Genomic DNA, 19,568 nt, shown 5'->3' with positions numbered 1-19,568 from the left:
GTATTCTAGTTCACAGCACAAGGTGTCTAGCAGCTCCTAGGGAAAACACTTCATAGGTTTCTCTTCCTTTTCCTATCTATGGTAAAGAAGCGACAGAATCTCAAAGTCATCAGTCTCACTGAACAAGGCTGAGGTCCTGTGGAGAAAGCAAGGCATCCACACAGTTAAAAGTCAATCCTGCATTACAGTGATCGAGCCAGCATTGCCACAGGCAGCCTTGGGCACACTGTGTTACTCCAGAGGCATTTGACTTCACAGCCTCACAGGTTTTTATTAGGAAAAAAAAAAAAAAGAACTACCATTTCTACTCTGTTTACATCCCCATGTTTGAAAAGAAAATGGCAATTGACTGCAAAGCCACATTACTGTACAGTGACAGGCATAGTCTGCAATCAGCACTGCCAGAGAGGCAGCAGAAACGAGCTGTGGACGCAGTGTATCTTCTCCACTGGAAGGGAGGCAATGGGACTTGCTGCTTACCAGCGCAGGTCACAGCAGGAATGTCACGCCAAACTCCAAGGCAGACTCTTCAGCTACGACACTACTTCCTTCCACCAGGAAGACACCACTAAATAACACTTTTTGCTGCTGTGAAACCTGCTTTTTCTAACCCCATTCATTCCAGTAATGACTTATTCTGTTACGCTCCAGAACACGCAGCCACAGTGTTAAGAGCACATGGATTTGCTTATATTTCTTGGATATTTTGAAGACATGGAGATGACATTTTCACAATAGACTTAAGCAAAGAATTCAGGTGTACTGCTTGTGTAAACTCAGGTTTCTAACTCATCTTTCCAAATGCATGCTCCTTTTCCCCACCATAGTCCCACATCCTGTCCAGTCCCAGCCCTTTGCCTGACAAGCCCTGATCTCCTCACTTCTCCTCTAATTTGATCCCTTTACCCACCCAGTTCCTACTGTCCATTGACATTAAAAATAACAATAACACCACCATCCCCAACCTGGCTCTTCACTGTACCTCAACCTAAAGTCTCTACCCTCCTTTCTACCTCCTTGCCCAGATAAGCTGCTCTTCACCCCAGCCTGCTGTCCTACCCCATTCCTTTCTGCCACTGACTTCCCTCTCCAGTTGTTTCCAAGCCTGTGTCTATAGACCTTTCACAACTTTCCAGGTCTAGCATCCCTTCAGAGGGTGACATTATCACACTTTTCAAGCCAGAAACGGCTGTTAATACTGTGCTAGTGACAAGAGAGTTGAGCCTTCTTGTTTTCGCCCAGAGAGGCCTCCTTAACTGGGTCCCTGTGGCAGGGAAATCTCACTTAGCTGAGGAACTGTATCATGCTCACCATAAGCAAACTCGTCTCTGATTCTGCTGCTAAAAGACATTTTTACAACCCACCCACCAAGATTTCAACTAACATTTTACCAAATTTGGTTATCTAGCATAGCAAAAGGTATATCCTGGATAAAACCCAGCACAAGGTTTTCTGAAGCTGGAGAGGTCCCAGTTGACTGGAAGCTGGCAAGCGTTGTCCCAGTCTACAAGAAAGGCAACAGGGATGACCCTGGCAACTACAGGCCTGTCAGCCTCACTTCTGTGCCTGGAAAAATCATGGAGAAGATTGTTCTGGGAGTTACTGAAAAACATCTGAAAGACAACACAGTCATTGTTCACAGCCAGCATAGGTTCATGAGGGGAAAGTCCTATATAACAAACTTAATTTCTTTCTACGACAAGGTTACACACCTAGTCAACCAAGGGAAGCCTGTCAACATGATCTTTTTGGATTTCAGTAAAGCCTTTGATACTGTCTCTCACAGTATCCTCTTGGACAAGATATCCAGCACACAGCTGGGTAAACACACAATGCAGTGGGTGAGCAAATGGCTGACGGACCGGGCTCAAAGGGTTCAGTAAATGGGGTTATGTTGGGCTGGCGACCAGTCACTAGCTGGGTTCTGCAGGGATCCATCTTAGGGCCAGCGCTCTTCAATGTCTTCATAAATGATTTGGACACAGGACTTGAGGGAATACTACTACTTTGCTGATGACACAAAATTGGGAGGAGCTGTTGACACTCTTGAGGGCAGAGAGGCCCTGCAGAGGGATCTCGACAAACTGGAGAAATGGGCAATCACCAACTGCATGAAATTCAATAAGGGCAAGTGCTGGATTTTGCACCTGGGACACGGCAGCCCTGGCTGTACATATAGATGGGGGGACGAGATGCTGGAAAGCAGCTCTGTAGAGAGGGATCTGGGGGTTCTGGTTGACACCAAGTTGAACATGAGCCAACAGTGTGCCCTGGCAGCCAGGAGGGCAACCGTGTCCTGGGTGCATCAAGCACAGCATGGCCAGCCAGGCGAGGGAGGTGATTGTCCCGCTCTGCTCTGCACTGGTGCGGCCTCACCTGGAGCACTGTGTGCAGTTCTGGGCACCACAGGATAAAAAAAAGATATTAAGCTACTAGAGAGTGTCCAGAAGAGGGCTACGAAGTTGGTAAAGGGTTTAGAGGAGAAGCCGTATGAGGAGCAGCTAAAGTCACTTGGTTTGTTCAGCCTAGAGGAGACATAAGGGCATACCCCATCATGGCTACAGCTTCCACACAAGGGGAGGAGGAGGAGGGGCATGTGCCAATCTCTTCTGTCTGGCAACCAATGACAGAACCTGAGGGAATGGCCGGAAGATGTGCTAGGGGAGGTTTAGGTTGGACATCAGGAAAAGGTTCTTCACCCAGAGGGTGGTGGAGCGCTGGAACAGGCTCCCCAGGGAGGTGTCACAGCCCCAAGCCTGACAGTGTTCAAGAAGAGACTGGACAACACCTTCACATGGTGTGAACTGTGGGGTTGTCCTATGCAGGGACAGGAGTTGGACTTGATCCTTGTGGGTCCTTTCCAACTCAGGACATTCTGTGATTAGGCAGAGAGGCACTAGAGAAGAAAATTGTCATTTAACATGAACAGAAAACAGCACAGCTCTACCCATCCAGTTCTTTCACAGGTCTAAGCTGCTTTGTTGACCTTTTCCAGAGCAATGCTCCACCATCCACACACCAATAATGGGATCAGTCACCCTCAGCAGGTCAGCATGTGTAGAAGCTAAACAGGTAGAAAAATGTCCTGGTGGAAAACACCAGGTAGATATCGTAGTAAATGCCCTGTCACCATTACTTAAAATATACATGCAGACACTTGTTGGCTTCACAAATGCCCCAGAATGGGAAAAAAAAAAAAAATCTTGTTTGCTCTCAATTTAGATGCTAACAAAACCTTAATTTCTCCTTATGCAGGTTAACCAACCTCAAGCTCTGATTCGTATCTCAACTTTGTTATTTATTACTCTTTCACAAAACAACTGGATGTATCCACAAACTCCCCACTGCCAGCAGCGTTAGTCCTGCTCTCCTCACTGCCACCTCTGTGGCAGCCCTGGCTCACCCAGGAATGAGAAGCACTATCTTATGTCACTAAGTCAGCAGAAAACAGACCCAAGAAAAAAAAAAGAAAAAGTTTCCTTCTAGCTTACTGAACTGACTCAGTTCATCCAGGCAGGTCATACAAGCACCAAAACCAGCACAAGGAAAGAAAAAAAGTGTTTTTTTTTCTTTTTACAGCATTGTCACATAGGTATTTGCTGAACTAAGATTTTATTCCCACCATTTGCTCTTTGAAATTCCAGATATTATTCCATCTTTATTACTGGAAAATTGAAAGCATCCTGTGGCATGAAAGATGCATTATGCCCACTGCAGGAAAGCTCTTCAGAAAAATCTTTCTAAAGCAGCAGAATTCCACTGGCCTTACTACAACATAAAGAAAACGGTAAATATTTCCAAGGCAGCATATAAGCAACTCTGAAAGGTGAGTATCATCTACACTGCAATTTATTTCCTAATGACCCAGCAAATTCTGTCACACTTTTCCACGTTACCTGCTTCAGTAGAACTGAAAGGATTTTTATAAGGGCACACATTTTACCTCTTCTCATCCCTACACACAGTTATTGCTGAGGAATCCTACTTTTTGACAAAATTATTTGCACCACCTTTCCCCTCTGCCTACTGACACGTATCATCTGTTACTGCACCCAAAAGGAGACTCCAGGATGAGCTCAAGTTACTTGGCAAGACCCTCTTACTCACTTCTGTTTCTCTGCCTTGTATTGCTGCGTGCAGTCATCAAAAAGCTTTTGGTTCATCTCCATGAACAGCTTCAGCGCATTGTAGATCAGCCCATGGATTGTCCTGCAAAGAAATCAGGAAAGGAGAACAAGTTGTGGTCGTATCCTCCAGGCTCTCAGCCTTGTGTTAGCTCCAGCAGCATAGACTAGAGCTAACAGCAGGAGCAACTCATAAACCACAGCAATGTGACAAAAGATGTACACACAGTCCCAGCTCTTAGCATAGAAGAATCCCCTCCACATACACAAAACTATCACACAGGGAGAAAGAGATGGAGAAGAAAGAGAAGACCACTGTGACAGGTCTGCTTTCACTGTGGTCAGACTAATGAGTGCAGAAGTAAGTATTCATGCGTTTATTTCTTGTAGACAGAAACTGGAGATGAAGGATGCTAGGGAGCTGCTCAGGGCTGTTCTCAGGGGGACTTCACCTAATCTACCTTAAGTGCATCCCACAGTTCACCTCCCATATACACAATGATATTTTTGGGCTGCCCAGTGTTCAGTCACTGAGCTGCCCAAAACACTGACATTCAGCAGCCCAGTAGAGATGGGAACTAGCACAAAGAATATTACAGCAGAAAAGACGACTTCATGTCAGCAATTTATGGATAGGTTGAACTGTGTGTGAGCTCTCTCTTAGGACAAGGACTCTCCCAGGGAATAAATACAACTATTGAAGCTGTCTCTGAAATACCTGACCTAGAGGCAAAATATGAGAGACTCAAAAGACTGAGATCTGTACCTCCCCAGCTCTACAGCTGGAATAAAGAAGAGAGCTATAGCCCCAGTGGATTTATGCAGGCTGTCTAACAAAGGGTTGGAGCAGGTGAGCTACACGAAGGAAGAGGAGAATCAGATGTACTCAACCTGTCTCAAGAAGATATGGTTAGTGCTAAAACAAAGACAAGGAGAAATAAGAGAACACCTTCAGCACTTCTGCCATACCACTGGGAAAGAGACAAGAAGGCAAACAGCAGCGTAATGAATCTTGACTGGTGCAAGAAGGAAATAGAACTGGTGAAGGGTTTCAGGCAAGAAAATAAAACTCCTTTTCTGAGCTCTAATCAGGAGAGGCAGTAACAGTGGGTGAGAGTGTGTCTGTGCACATCTGTCTGCACGCACACATCCTATGTGTGTGTGCATGCATGTATGTGCCCATCTGCACATGTGTGTGCCTGCTGGGGTGCGTGTGTATCTGGGCATTGGTATGCGTTCATATCTACCCCAGTCTTTAAAGCAACCTTCACTGGTGGCTCAAGCTCATGCTTCCTGATGCAATGAAGAGATGGGAGCAGTCAAACAGCAGACCAGTGGGGAGCTCTCTTCAAACAAGTTCTGCCTGAGAAACCTGTCTTTTGCAGTATACTCGTAAGCCCTGGACTTGCCCAGCCTCCCTAGAATTATTTTGCTCTTTTTCCACCCTCCAGAATAGGGGAAGATTACTTTTTTTTTTGTCTCTTGTGGGGTTTTTTGCTGGAAGACTTTAGGATCTCAGCTGTGGACTGAATATTTTTAGCTGATTTATTAAAAGGAAGTGAGTTTTACAACTTCAATTAAGCAGGTAAAAAAGTCAGAAGAAAGGTGGGCAGGAAGTTAATGGGAGAACCACAAAACAGACAAGTATTGAGGAATCAGACACAGGGTGCAATAATTTGACATGGGACTTCTGCTCAGTTAGTTCTACTTTCTCCGTTCTTCCTGAACTCACGGAGTCAGGCACTGCATTAGCCAGCACCTCTGATCATGGAGAGCATCTGTGTGATATATGCTAACAAGCAACCAGGTGTAGGCTGGAAAACCTCCAAGGGACCTGCAGCATTAGTGATATGCAGGTATCAAACTCCGCGTAGACTCGACAACCCCATGGCGGGTCACTGCCGGCACCTGACCCCTCGCAGAAGTGAGCCACTGTAGTCCCCTGTGGCACTTTTCCATGTTGATACTACGAACAACCACTCTGACTCGGCACCTGGTGTCACCAAGTGCTGTGCATCATTGCAGTGTAGCAGCACGCCCCAAGATTGCTACTAAGTCAAGCAATCCTGCATGCGCAGCAAGTGCTAGGGCATGCGTAAAGACCTACTTGTTCCAGTGACTCTTGGAGTTCTTGTAGAGTGCTGGAAACATGATCGGGAGAATTTTGGCTGCGTTATCGCTGATCAGGCTCATGATATATTCGTTGTTCCAATAGTACAGTGCTCGCTCTGCCACCTGCAGTGTGAGAGAAAGCCATCCTTGGAGAGGCTCCTGCCAGTAACACCTGTGGTGCATACGTAAACCGTGCAGTGCTGAGACCAGAGCTTGCCACCATCCAGCTGAGAAGCAAATGGTTCCCCACACCATGGGCAGCAGGGTTGAACTTCTCCAGCTTCCACAAGGCCGTTCATCCCCGCCACCCAGCCTTCTTTCCCTTAGCCTCTGCTAAAGACTCCTCACTTTCCTGGGGAAAACCTCATGTTCTTGACTACGCAAGCCTACCATCAATATACTGATATATAAGACTTGAGGACAGTAATGTCATCCACTCCAGGTTGCAGCTCAGACTAGCTCCAAGCCACCTTAATTTCCTCAGACTGTCCTCTGTAAAGCTCCATCCTCCCTGCTCTTACCCACAACAAACACCCTCTGGGCTTTGGAGGGTGCTTCAGTCACCAGGCCAACAATTCATCCCCCTAATTTAGTAAAGGTGAAAACATGAAAAATGTTAGGGCAGCCATCCTGCTCTGACAAGACAAACGAGTCTAACAAGTTTCCACATAGTGATAACACTCAATCACAGTTCTTCATATTTAACCAAAAATCTGGGCAATGCTAATCCACGGTCGTAGCACTAGCTAATGGCTTAAAAACCTAGGGAGAGAGACATCCAGTCTGTTTTGTATTTCAGATGAAGAACTCACTATATCCCATCAACAAGTTGTTCCACACAAGTAAACAAAGTGAAATTCGCTTCATGTTCACTTACCTAGCTTTCATTTCCAGCTATCAGATCTTATTAAGCCTTTGTCTGCTAGATTAACACACAATCCACTCAGAGAAAACTCTCCCCCTACCAAGGTGTTCAGCCTTACCAAGAAGTCCATTTCTATTTTTGCTCTCAAACTGTAGACACTAAGACTGTTCAGCCTGACTGCACTTGAGACCTTTGGAGTTAATTTTCTAAGGCTGTTTGCACCTTTACCAGATTTTTCAGTCTTGTTTTTCAAAAAGCTGGCAGCAGATGAGGGCTACTATCAAGTACAAGATGCCTTTCCTCCAGCATTTACCCTACTTTACTCAAGCTCCTTAGTTGCCTGTGGTAGTCCCTTCCATGCCCAAAGGTCACATTAATCCTTTGGTTCTCATCGCCACACCAGTAACGCATGTCCGTCTTTGTTTCCATCAGGCTCCCCCAGTCCTCTCCAGAAAAGGGTGATCTTTTACACATACACATGACCCAGACTAACTTCATTTTTGGTTTGTAAACACATGACTTTGTACCTCTCTGTAACAAAAGACAGACTGAAGCAGTCTGCCTCACTGTGCACCCACGCTCACTCTGGGGGAGCACTATGTCACTATTTAACAACCCACCCATACCTGGGCCAGCCATGTTTTTCACCAGCAAGCTGTCTTCATCCTGTGCACTTACTCTTCATGGCAACCTAAACCAGTAAGCCAAGAACACCTGCTAGAAGCTACTAGCAGGTCCTACCATCCTGGACTTTTTAAACCTTAAGACTACCAGCCATGGAGATTGTTTTAGCCTGGCACTACAGCCAGCTTCCTTTTGGTGGGAACAAGAAAGCAGCAGACTCTAGCACTTTTTCAGTGTACCTCACTCTTTACCACCTATACCAGAATAATACTAAGTTCCTTCTCTGCACAGTCTCTTTGGTTGACCCCCCTCCAATACTGCAGCCAGTTTGGTTTTACTGCAACAGTGTGACACTGGAGTGGTCTCCTCTATGTTTGCTAGACACAACAGGAGGTGGCAGAGCACCTCTGCTCCAGCCCACTGCAATACATGGTGCTGAATAGCCCAGTGCAGCAGGAGGAGGTCCACTGATCTGCTTTTGTCTTCTCTTTGGATGCACTTGCTCTGTGGTGAGGGCTCTCACAGCCTCCCACCACATGTCATCCCAATACTCACCCTGGTCATGCCCCTATGTGCCACAAAGACAAGCCCAAAAGCTGTGGTGTCACCCTCACATGCCAAATGGCTTACAAGCCAGTGCCCTATCCCCTCCCTGGGCTACAACCCACCTGGAAGTGTGGGCTGGAAACACACTTGGCCAACTGCCTGAACAAAGGCTCCATAACTTTCACAAACTCAGATGGCTCAATCACGTCCAGGATCTCCTCCAGCTCATTTAAAAACATCACCTCCTTGGGACTGTGAGTTTTCGGCCAGAACTTCAGCAAGCCCACAATCACCTGAGTGGGGAGGGTATACAGAGACAATGTTAGAGGCTGAAAGTTAACACCAGCTGTGAAATAATTTTTAAAGGTTTGGTCACAACAGCAGAGGGCAGGGAGTAACAGAAGATAGTTTATCAGAAAGTGGGGGACCGAGGAAGAAAGAGAAGCCCAAATTCTGTCAGGTCACACACAAGACACCAGCACTGTACAGGCTGCTATGATTCTGTGCTACAAGCACAAAGCTTAGACACTTTTTCCCCAAACACAGCTTAACAAGAAAGGCTCAAAACAGAGTGGGCAGGGGCTAGCAGATGGTGCCGAGCAACCATGGAAGATCAACTAATAAACCTGGAAACTATATGGAGAAGGTCACTGAGAAATCATTATTCAATACACTGCAGAGCTTGAACACCAGGGAACAATCAATAAATAATGCAATGGATGGGTTTGGGACATGCAAAAGGAAGTACCATTTCACACAAAAGTAATTGGATTATGGAGCTCATTCTTGCAAGACTTCGTGGAAACTCTAAGTCCAAACAGACTCCAGAAGGGAGTAGACAAATTTATGGAGTTTCCACCTAATGGTGATAATTAAATATAACAATGCAAATGCAACTTCTGGTTGAGTAAATTATTGCTTGCAAGGTCCTGGAAGAGTATACTAGGGGAGGGGCTATACCCCACTTGATTATATTTATTGATTTTTAATGCTGCTTCCTTTCCTACCCATCTGCTTCTAGACATGGTCAAAGGCAGGATCCAAGATCCTGCAGACCTTTACTTTGTTGGAGCCATTGGTATGGCATTTACAGGAATGCTAATTCTGTGGACACTAAATCCACACACAGTAGTAGTAGTAGTAGTTGCTCTTTAAAACTCTGTGTACTTCAGCAACCTGATCCTGAAGCCAGCACTGGAAAGGAAGTTCACAGCAGTGGAGAGACAAGTAGTGGGTAATGCAACATCAAGATCAGAAACATCTGAGCATTATGTTTCCACCAAATCAAGGCTCAAGAAGCCAACGGTTTGGTATCCTCAGTGTTTGACATTACTCGGGTCTGCCATTCAGGCAAGAGTTAGCTTCAGTGACTCAGACATAATTTCTCCTACAGCTAAGGTGGTGCAAGGTGTGTCTTTGCTATTACTAAGAACATCTGAAGCCTTGCTCACCTAGCAGTCATTCAGACCTCTGTTAATGCAAGAGTTACCATGTCAAGCCTTGCTGAGCAAGCTTCTGGAAGGCCAGCTCTGAGTGCGGACCTAGTGAGTGATCTGGCACTGGTGGCAATGTCTCCTAGTGCATTCAGAGCCTTGCTGATGCACAAGGCCTGTAATTCTTCAAGACTTCAACAACCCAAATAATCTCAGGAGTCTTATTCAAAACCTTCACAAGCAGGATGCTTCAACAGGACACAACCTGTGGCAATATGGCCATGGTATGTCTGGTTTAGACTCAATGCAACATCCACTGAAGGTAACAAAACTGGGTCATCCCACAACTTTCCACAAGCACCAAAACAGATCTGGATCTCTAATCCAGGTGCCACTAACCCACTATCCAGGAAGCAGTGATGAGCTATGGAGCTTTCCTATTTGAATAACCTGCAAAAATGAATTCTGGAAATCTTGACAGATTTCTATTTGTTTCTTCTCCCTCACCAGACAGTAAGTGCTTTGGCAGGAGGCTGCTGGGCTGGATGTCAGCCACAGGAAGTACTCAGCATGATCAGGAAGCTACTTTACGCAGTTAGTTCTGGAGCAGGCTTTTGGGAACACAGGAAATGGAGGACCCACATTTAGAGGAAAAGCTAGAAGGTCTGCTTCGGCACTGCTGGTGTCACAGCTGAGAAGTCAGAAAGCTGACAACAGCTGACCAGCTTCCATTGAGCAGTCAGGCCCACCACAGACACACACACTTCAACCAGAGAACAGAATGACCTCAGATAGCGTTACTCATTAAAATGCTCACACTTTTTGGTGTTCCCTGCTACAGTGACACAAGTACACATTCTTTGGCCATCTGCTGTTTTGAGACTGTGAAGCTCAGCTCTGTAGAAGACATTTCCTGTCCTGCAGTGGGTGGAGAAACACTTTTCTGCTGCACCCTCTGCCAAGCCGGCATATAGCCCAGTTAATACTGCAGGTCTGTGCAACCAGTAACCGGAATATGTCAGATGTCCATCTACACTGCTCACACGTTTTAGAACCTCCTGTTTTCCAGTGCTACATCCTGAAGGCAAATGCACCTACAGTGTGACTTAACACTATTGGAGGTAGTAAATTGATGCCACAGCACGAAGGAGAATACTTTCATCACAAATCAGGGGCTTTGTGTTCCAGGTTCCCAACCTCATCCCCCAAGTTTTTCAGCCAACTCTGGCAGTCTAGAGTGAACTTTTACTATTTCAGGGCCCTTGGGAGCTCACACCTGGTTCCATCATATATCAGATAGCCATGTGTTTTGCCTCTGCAGCATCTGTCACCAGCAGAAATCCCTGCCCTTTCGGACAGCTTGGTATAGTGTCCCTTCTGCTATGCCAAGAACTGAAGCATAAAGGAAGACTACAGCCTACTTTCCTGAAGCTTTCAGGAGAGAATGCTAAAGGCTTACACATGAAGACCACAGCCCTTTCTGCCCACAAGGTACCAGGCAAACCCAGTAAGCAATCCAGTTGACTCCCAGCCTCTCTAACCTTTTTTCACCCTTGCTGTACTCTAAGGAAGCCATTAAGCTTTTTGGGACTTGACTGACACACAGAGGTTAAGCAAGGTTACTCACTGGCTCTGTCAAGCTGCTGTCTTTCTCCAAGAACTGTACAACACAGTACGCCAACTGTAGGGAAAAAAAAAACACAAAAGAAAAACAACCAAACAAAAAACACACACAACAATAAAAACATGGCAAGATTAGAGCTTCCTCAAGTGTACCAGAGATTTAAGTGCCACCATCACCCTCAGCTGGAAGTCACATCATGTCCTCCACAGTAGGTGTGATGAGCAGACAGTTGCAGTTCCAAATGAATCCAGTTTTTCTGATGGCAGGTGAAGACACTAAGACCAGGCAGGCAGGGCCTGATCTCAGGATATTTGTGCAGCATAAAGGATAAAACTTGAGCTGCCTAGTGCAGTCTGCAGCTAATACATGCAAGTGCAAGCACCAGTGCACACCTGCAAAGGAACAAACCTGACTATCCTAAAGCCCTGCCCCATAAAAACAAGGTTGAGAGAACAGACATCACTGCTGAGTACCCATACCTTTTCACTTCCTAGCCTGAGTCCTGATCTTCTCTGCTCTTCTATTATGTATTCTAAATCGCAAGAAATTAATCTCTATCCCAGCCTAGCTGTTCAGCATACTGATTTCTCCACATATCTCAGTGGTGACTAACTTGACACAACACACACACAAGCTGATGACTGCAGCTGGGAATTTTACCACTCCATTTTCAGCAGGGCCCAAATATTTCACAAACTTCCAGCACAAAAAGGCAAAGCAGGCCACAGCATTAAGTCAGCAGGAAATGGCAGGACACCCTCCTGTCAGTTAGTGGCAAAAAACACACATGCACATACATGCCCAGGCACCACAAGGCTGGGACAAATCACCACAATAAGGGAGTAATGCAGAGCCCAAAACATCTCACAGCAAGAACTCTGTACAACACAGTCATGCAGCTTGGTGAACAGCTATAAGCAAGCCTGAACAATGGCTTTTGCAAGAATCACAATCTACTCCGGGAACTTGAAGCACTTCTCACCTGTGGGTGGTAGACACTAAGAGACTTCACCTTGTGCAGTGGTAACAAGACCCTGATGAGAAACATCTTGTGCTCTTCCTTCAGAGGCAAAGCAAACCCATTGATTATGCTGAAAAGAAGCAAGAGTCTCATTAACACCTTTACCCAGCAGAAACACAGTATCTCTCACCTCAAAAGAAACAGTGGCTTGCCCTAGCTCTCATTAGTCACTTGAGAAAGCACCCACCAGAAGCAGCACGGTTGCTGGGGCCCAGCCTGCATACCAGGCTCAGCAAGAGTGCTTCCTCAGCAGGCATGGCAGAGAAACGTCTCTGATGGGGCCTCTGCTCTGTCCTGTGCCAGGCTGAGCCCACACACACTTAAGCAGAAGCTCTGGGGAAGGCCAGGACAGAGGCAGCCAGTCCTTGAGGTTTGTACTTTACAGAACAGGAGGATGGTGGCACAACAGAAGGCTGCAAACAGAAGGGCAGCTGAAGCCACGGAGTAGGCTGTCCGCTGCTAAGGCTTCTCAAGGCTGTGAGGAACTCTTCTCTTTTACTGCCTACTGAGACAAGACAGCAAGCGTGACTGGACTCAAATGAACAGGAGACAAATCCGGAGAGGAGAAGGTTACCATGGCATTTATCAGCAGGCTGGAGAGTACTTTCATCATGTCCTTCAATCAGACTGAGATCCTCTAGAAGAGGTGGCTCCTGCAAGAACTGCTGAAGGAAGGCACAGCCAGCTCACGCAGCACACTAAGCTGGGAGGTCTCACTCACTATGGACCCTCTGCGACTTTCAAAATGACCTTACCTTCCCAGGATCTCCAGCAGCTCTGCGATCCCATTGTGGTGTTCTGTTTCATAGATGAACCTAAAGAGGAAAGAAGAATGACAGGTCATTGCCAAGTGCTGGATATAGTTTGATAAGCAAAAGGAAGGAAAAACACTGGAGGCGGAGAATTTCCTAGCAAATAACAGAACTCCAAGATGACAGGGCAAGATGTAAGAGATAAAGCAAATAAATTCATGACCTCCAGATCAGCTAAAGCTCACAGGTTCCAACATTTGCTATGTGTGCTGAAGACAACTCTCACACCATCACAGCTCCTAAGCAGAGATGAATGCTATCCCTATCAAAGTAGTGTGACATAACTGAGTCAATTAGCTAATCACAGTTTGGATCAGAGGGAATCACAGCCTAGTGCCCCACATTTATCTCACAGTATTGTCCCACTCACTCACTAGGCCAGTGGCAGTAAGAAACATCTCACCTATAAAATATATTGTTGATCTGCCGCCTCACATACGCTCGCAGACCCAGGAACTTCCCATAGATCCTGTGGAGAATAGTCTTTAGGAAGTCTCGTTCTCTGGGGTCTTCACTGTCAAAGAGATCCAGCAGCTGTGGGGAGAGAAATTCAGTCAGTGTCTGCATACTGCCTGTCTGGACAAAGCTACCAGCAACACTGAGCACAGCTTCTGTTAGGCAAAAGTGGCTCTTTCAGTTGAGTGATGCCTTCAGCATCCTGAGCACAGCGATTGCTTCCCTGAAACATGCAGCCTCTTAGACACAAGCTGGAACCGTCAGGCACTTATTTTGCCTGCACACTCTACAAAGCTGCATGTCCCTGGATTTCTCCTGCAAGGCCCCCAGTGCCCCTCTCCACCTGTACAGTGAATGATGGATTCCAGGGACTACCGCTCGCACACACTCTCACCCCACACAGAGAATTCTGGCTACTCATTCCAGACCAGACAAAGAAAAAAAGAAACCCCACATCACCAAGTACCTGCTGACAAAGCCAGACTGTTTGCATAACTCCTCAACCAAAAATCTGCTGCATGTCCTTCATAAAGGTGGTGCACAGTGGCAGGGGAAACAATTACTTACAGATAGCACAAACTTCTGGTCAATGTATTTCTTGGCTATGTTTGGTTGAAAGTCAGGTGATTCCAGAAACCGGAGGAAGAACTCATACACCAGCTATGGGGGGAGAAAGAGAGATCACTTAGAAATACCCCCTCCCCATCCGCTCACCAGTGTTTACTTCAGATTTTAAAAGTTTTCCTTCTCCTTAAGGATTCTGGGAAAGGCCAGGAAGCCTGAACTAGAGCAAAGAAAACAGAGCAACCTGTGTTTCCCCACCCAGTGGGATCAACTCAGCTCTGATGGGCAAGAGGATGGTGGCACATAAAGGCCCGAGTCTGCATGAGGTCTCCTCATGTCAGGTCTCACCAAAGACAACAGCCACCTACTCAGATGAAGATACTTGGCCTGGGAAGATACTCTCCCTCCTTCAGCCCACATCTCTACAGTAAAGGGAAACCTCCAGAGGAGGTGGCAAAGGCTCAGGCTTCATTGGAAGAAGCCCCTGAGACACAGCAAGGAAGAAGCAGAGAAATGAAATGGAACCCAGGAAAACAAATTGTGTCCTCTGCATCCTGCAAATTGACTCCAGATTGGCTTGGACCTTCTAAGCCACATGAGCTACACGTTGTCCCACCTGGACAACAAGGGTCCACTTGCTTTAAGAAGGCTGTCAGTGCTCAAACAGCAACTTCTGGTGCTGTTGTGCTCCTAGAAGCACAAGTCTGTTCCTAAGCTGACCCTGAGTAGTAGTTCTGAGGGACACTAGGCCAGACAAGATTGCTGCAACCCAAAGGTCTGATTCAGGAGTGGAAGGAGCTATGGGGCCACCCACCCACTGCCAAGGCCCAGCTGCCAAGGACAGCAGCACAGAAAAAAACTGAGGTGATGACCAAGAAACTCAGCACACACTCGCCGTGAATCCATGCTGGCTGCTGCGGACTTAACTCTGAGAAACAAATGCTTCCTGGCATTCATAGCATTCTGGTGCTGAGGAAACACTGCTTCTGTTGACGCTCACATCCTTATGTCAACTGCAGCAGTGAGAAGTGATTAACCACTGCTGCAGAATTGCACCTTATTTCCTCTCGGTATTTTCTGCTTCACCCTGCAGTGCCTGGCTCTTGCTCTGCCTTTTTCTGCTTGACAACATGTCCCTGTGCAAGTTCCTGGGGAGACCCCCCTAAGTTTACCTCCCAACTTCCACTGCTGAGCTCTGCTAAACCATGCTCACTGTTGCTTTCATAACCATTTTCACCTAGATTGTCTTAAAGTCTATTTCCCAGGACAAATAGCCTAATGAAAAGATCATTGGTTCCCTTCCTCCGGCTGAATTACACCCAGCATACAGACTCTTGTACCAAGTACCAAGCAATAGGATGAGAGGAAATGGCCTCAAGTCACGCCAGAGAAGGTTTAGATTGGATATTAGGAAAAAAAAATTCACAGAAAGGGTTGTCAGGCATTGGAACAGGCTGCCCAGGGAAGTGGGGGAGTCACCATCCCTGGAGGTGTTTAAAAGACATGCAGATGAGGTTCTTAGGTGTGGAGGGGTTTTGATAGATAAAGATCTGTTGCTGAATTAGTCAGGCTCAAAGGAATCTCAAGGCCCCTTCGAGAAGCTGAGAACAGAATCTGCTGTGAGAAAGAGGGGCGTTCCACAATCACTGGTGTCCTGGCGTGGCATGAATCATCGGACGTATCATCAGTGAGACTCCAGCGCACAGACAGCCCACGATACTCATTCAGCGAATCCATGCTTGGAGCATGGATGCGTGATTAGAATATAGTTACATATATAAGGAGACTTGTTTCTGTAATAAATGGCTTTAGCGTGATTCACATTGAATCGACTTGTTTTGCTGAGTCCTTTATCGCTCCAACACTTAGGGATATGGTTTAGTGGTAGACTTGGCAGTGTTGGGTTAATGGTTGGACTTAGTGATCTTAAAGGTCTTTTCCACTAAAAATGATTCTAGGATTCTATACAGGAGACACGCTAGCAGGTGCCAGCACAGGCTTTGCTTTGGCACCAAGCAGTCCCTCTTCCTCCTTGTGCCTCCCAAGGAGCTGGGCAAGGAGAGGATTGCCAAAGCAGGCAGGGGTGCTGTGTCCGAAGCTGCTGAAGCACAGAGGAAGAAGGCTCTTGAGCCTTCAAGAAGGACATTAACACTGCTGGGAATAATTTCTTACACAGGCAATATGGCACAACTTCCTCATCACCAATAAAGTGTTCACTCCTAGCCTAACTCAAGGCCACATGGGACTACAGCCATTGCAAGTGACTGCTGAACACAGGCATCAGCCTGTTTACATTGCCTACAGGCCACCTCTGACCCATGGCTGGCAGGCCTGGTCTCTCCCCATCCCCACACCAGCAATCCCTGCATGCTGGGGGAGCAGCCAGCAGCAGGGCTGGCAAGCTCCAGCATCACATGGACTCTCGACTTCCTGGAGATAAATTCACCAGATCTATATCCCCCACACCTCCTCACCTGAAGGTGCGGCCAGGCAGCCTCTAATGTAGGCTCATCTTCCTCAGGGTCAAACTCTGCGCCTGTGGGGTTGGATGATGGAGGGAGTGTCCGGAAGAGGTTCACTGAAAACTGAGGTGAGTGAAAAGGTGTGTGAATGACATACCTGCACCTCGTAATGGTCCTCCCTGTAGCAAATCCTTCACTGCAGAGCAATGCACTATGATTTGCCATAGCTGTGCCCACAAATAAATCCTTCCGCAGAGGTTGTAGGGTTACAGTATGCATATGAACTACACAAGTACAGTCTGTGCCAGAGACGAGAGCTACCAGCTCTCCCTACACCAGGCACTGTCACCCCCCACTTCCTTTTTCTCTTTCTGGGGGTAGGCAGATAAAAAGGAATGGGTAGGACTGGGGTCACACTCCTCTCTGAAAAATCCCTACCCCTTCCTCCCCACATGCTTCCAAATTGCCCCTATTTCTTTGGCACATAAATGTGTACTGGCCCCATGCCCTACCATGATAACAGCTTCAGGATAGATGGCCTCAGTAACAACATCACGATTGTGTGTGATGTATTCCACCATCTCATTGAGACCTGCTCGCTTCACCTCCTTGAACTTCAGGTCACTGAGGGGGTCAGAGATGAAGTCAAACAGCACGCAGCACTGCCGCAGCTTCTGGATGAAAAGCTCTTCTCGTTCGTGTGGAGGAGCATCTGTCAGAGAAAGTATGGACATCTGTCCTTAGAGACAGGCAGAACATCATCCTGGTTTGCCCAGGTATCAGTGTGGTTTGCTCCCTGTCCTGCATTTCCCTTTCCCCCCTCACGATGCCCCTTGAGCTGGCAGGGGAAGAGAAGAGGCAGTGTTACCCCTGCTGTGGAGATGGAACAGTGCAGGCAGAGGGATTGCAAAGCCTCTGGAGACACTACCCCATAAGGCAATTCCAAACACAGCAGCAGTTTCTGATCTGATAAGCATTGATCCCTTCTCAGTACAAGGTACACTGGAAAAGAAACTGACTTAACTAGCTCCCATCACAGACCAGTGACAACCTCCAGTCACAAAGGGAGCTGGGCAGAGAACACTGCAGGCTAACCCCCCTCCCAGAGGGGACAAGGAGGCAGAGGCCCTATATTAACAGTATTCTCTTTTTGATATGTTGCCACTGAAAACTACACACTGCTAAGGCAAATCAGGCAAACTGACCTCGTGCTTGCAGAATGGCTGCTGAGCTGCAAGGCAGTTGCCTTTTCTGAAAGGACTGTCTGTTGCTGTGAGCAATGTCAGCAATGGGTCTGGCTGAGTGACTGCTGCAAATGCTTTCTCCTTGTCCACACTTAAGTCATGTTTAATTGCACCATTATGCAGACTAACTGCTAATGCTGGGTAGTTGCCCTAATGTGGACAAGTTCAATAGCACTACTGTAATTTGCAATGGAAACAAGGAGGAGGAGGAGGCCTGGTCCTCTCCCAGGAATGGATGGCTGTAGGAACCAACAGCAGTCTGCACCAAGGTCTCTGCACTTTACCACCCTCCTGCACAACCTGCTGAAGAATCTGAGGCAATCCTAAGTACATATAAGCATGAGGGTTTAAATCAGTTCGAATGGGAAGGTAAGTACTGAAGTTCACATTGAGTGTCCGTCCTCCTTTTCTTTTAGGCTACCCATCAATTCTCAACCTGCTGCCGAGCCAAGCACCTTTCCCAGAGCCATCCCTGCTGCACTGCCAGCAGGAGGGTAGCAGGACACTGACAGGGTCACTTTGGGAAGAACCCTTATACCACCCCACTCTGCCTGGAGAAGGTGCAGCTTGTCATGCAAGTCACCCCACCCCACAGCTTCTTTACCTTTAAGGGCTGGGAGCTTTTGTAGCTCACGGTTTTTACTCAGGTTGAAGCGAGAAGAGCTGTGCCGACGCTCCTTCTTCACAATCTGGGGTCCCCCTGAATACTTGATCTTATTCAGCTGGGTTGGTGGGGGAGCACTGTTACTGGGCCGCTTATTTGAAGTTGTCTGCTGCTGTTGCTGCTGCTGAAGCTGCTGAGCCTGATGAGGGAGAATAAAACAACTCATAAGTATTTACATACAAGCCTCGCAAGCAATCTGATGTCATCATTATCTTCTTGGACTGAGGAAACCAGGCACGTTTTTCACTGTTGCACTTGCAATTCAGTGCATCTTGCCTGCTCCTGCAGGGCTCTGGATCCACTGGTTGCATTTGCAGCATATGTGCAAAGCAAACATCATTTTTACTCATATCTGTGAAGTACCACAAAGACACTGGAGCCTCTCAGCACACTGGGTGCTAGGGAAAGCAATGCCATGTCTTGCAAGAAGTTACAGGAAATTGTTGACACAAAAAAGCAGAAATAAGAACTTTCCATGGTCCAAAGAGAAATTTCAGCATGCTACTGCGTGCAATGACAGCACTCTGTACAACACAGAGCAAAGAACTTTTGAAAACTAGCAAGTTGCTTCCTTATCCTTGTGTAGGGAAGCAACTGGGAAAAAGCAAAGCAGCATGTAGTACAGAGGAGACATGACAGCCCTGGAAAGGCTAAAATCATTGCTCCATCCACAGACAGGGAGCTGCTAGTCTAAAAAACACACAGGCCATGCCCAACCCTGAGGTCCAAGGCTGGTGGCTTTCCCAACCCATCCTGGCTGCTCCCTCCATTTCTGCCTTGTCTCAGCCTCACTGCTGTCTGAACTTCTCCTGTCAACTAGCATCCAAGTCATCCATCTAGCTTTTAGCCAAACAACCTCTTTGCCTGCACTTTCCTCCAGCAGACATCCTCTCCACTTCATGCTTGTTAAACAGCACTTACAGGGGCACTTTCCTATTTTTAGCAGGTGACCAGAAACTCAAGACAGTGTTTGTTCAGCTCAGCTCTGTTCTGACCCGGCTGAAGCTCCACTGGTTC

General features: G+C 47.0%; 1 protein-coding gene across 4 annotated transcripts in view; it reads right to left on the bottom strand.

Moving 5' to 3' along the window:
* PPP2R5D (protein phosphatase 2 regulatory subunit B'delta) overlaps positions 1-19,568 on the bottom strand; it is a 32,999-nt gene that overhangs the window by 6,765 nt on the left and 6,666 nt on the right. For 3 of the 4 annotated variants that reach the window (XM_082048567.1, XM_082048564.1, XM_082048565.1), the window contains exons 3-13: positions 18,492-18,690; positions 17,156-17,355; positions 16,656-16,766; positions 14,185-14,277; positions 13,565-13,695; positions 13,105-13,164; positions 12,311-12,419; positions 11,332-11,385; positions 8,394-8,564; positions 6,232-6,359; positions 4,108-4,209 (exon numbers count right to left, since the gene is read on the bottom strand). In XM_082048567.1, the coding sequence (XP_081904693.1) occupies positions 4,108-4,209; positions 6,232-6,359; positions 8,394-8,564; positions 11,332-11,385; positions 12,311-12,419; positions 13,105-13,164; positions 13,565-13,695; positions 14,185-14,277; positions 16,656-16,766; positions 17,156-17,355; positions 18,492-18,690 (1,358 nt within the window). The remainder of the gene's footprint in view (positions 1-4,107; positions 4,210-6,231; positions 6,360-8,393; positions 8,565-11,331; positions 11,386-12,310; positions 12,420-13,104; positions 13,165-13,564; positions 13,696-14,184; positions 14,278-16,655; positions 16,767-17,155; positions 17,356-18,491; positions 18,691-19,568) is intronic. The other variant, XM_082048566.1, reaches the window with a different exon arrangement.

The sequence above is a fragment of the Streptopelia decaocto genome (genome assembly GCF_964273445.1).
Source record: "Streptopelia decaocto genome assembly, chromosome: 3".
In the NCBI taxonomy this organism is placed as follows: Eukaryota; Metazoa; Chordata; class Aves; order Columbiformes; family Columbidae; genus Streptopelia; species Streptopelia decaocto.
This window is presented reverse-complemented; position numbering and strand designations above follow the sequence as displayed.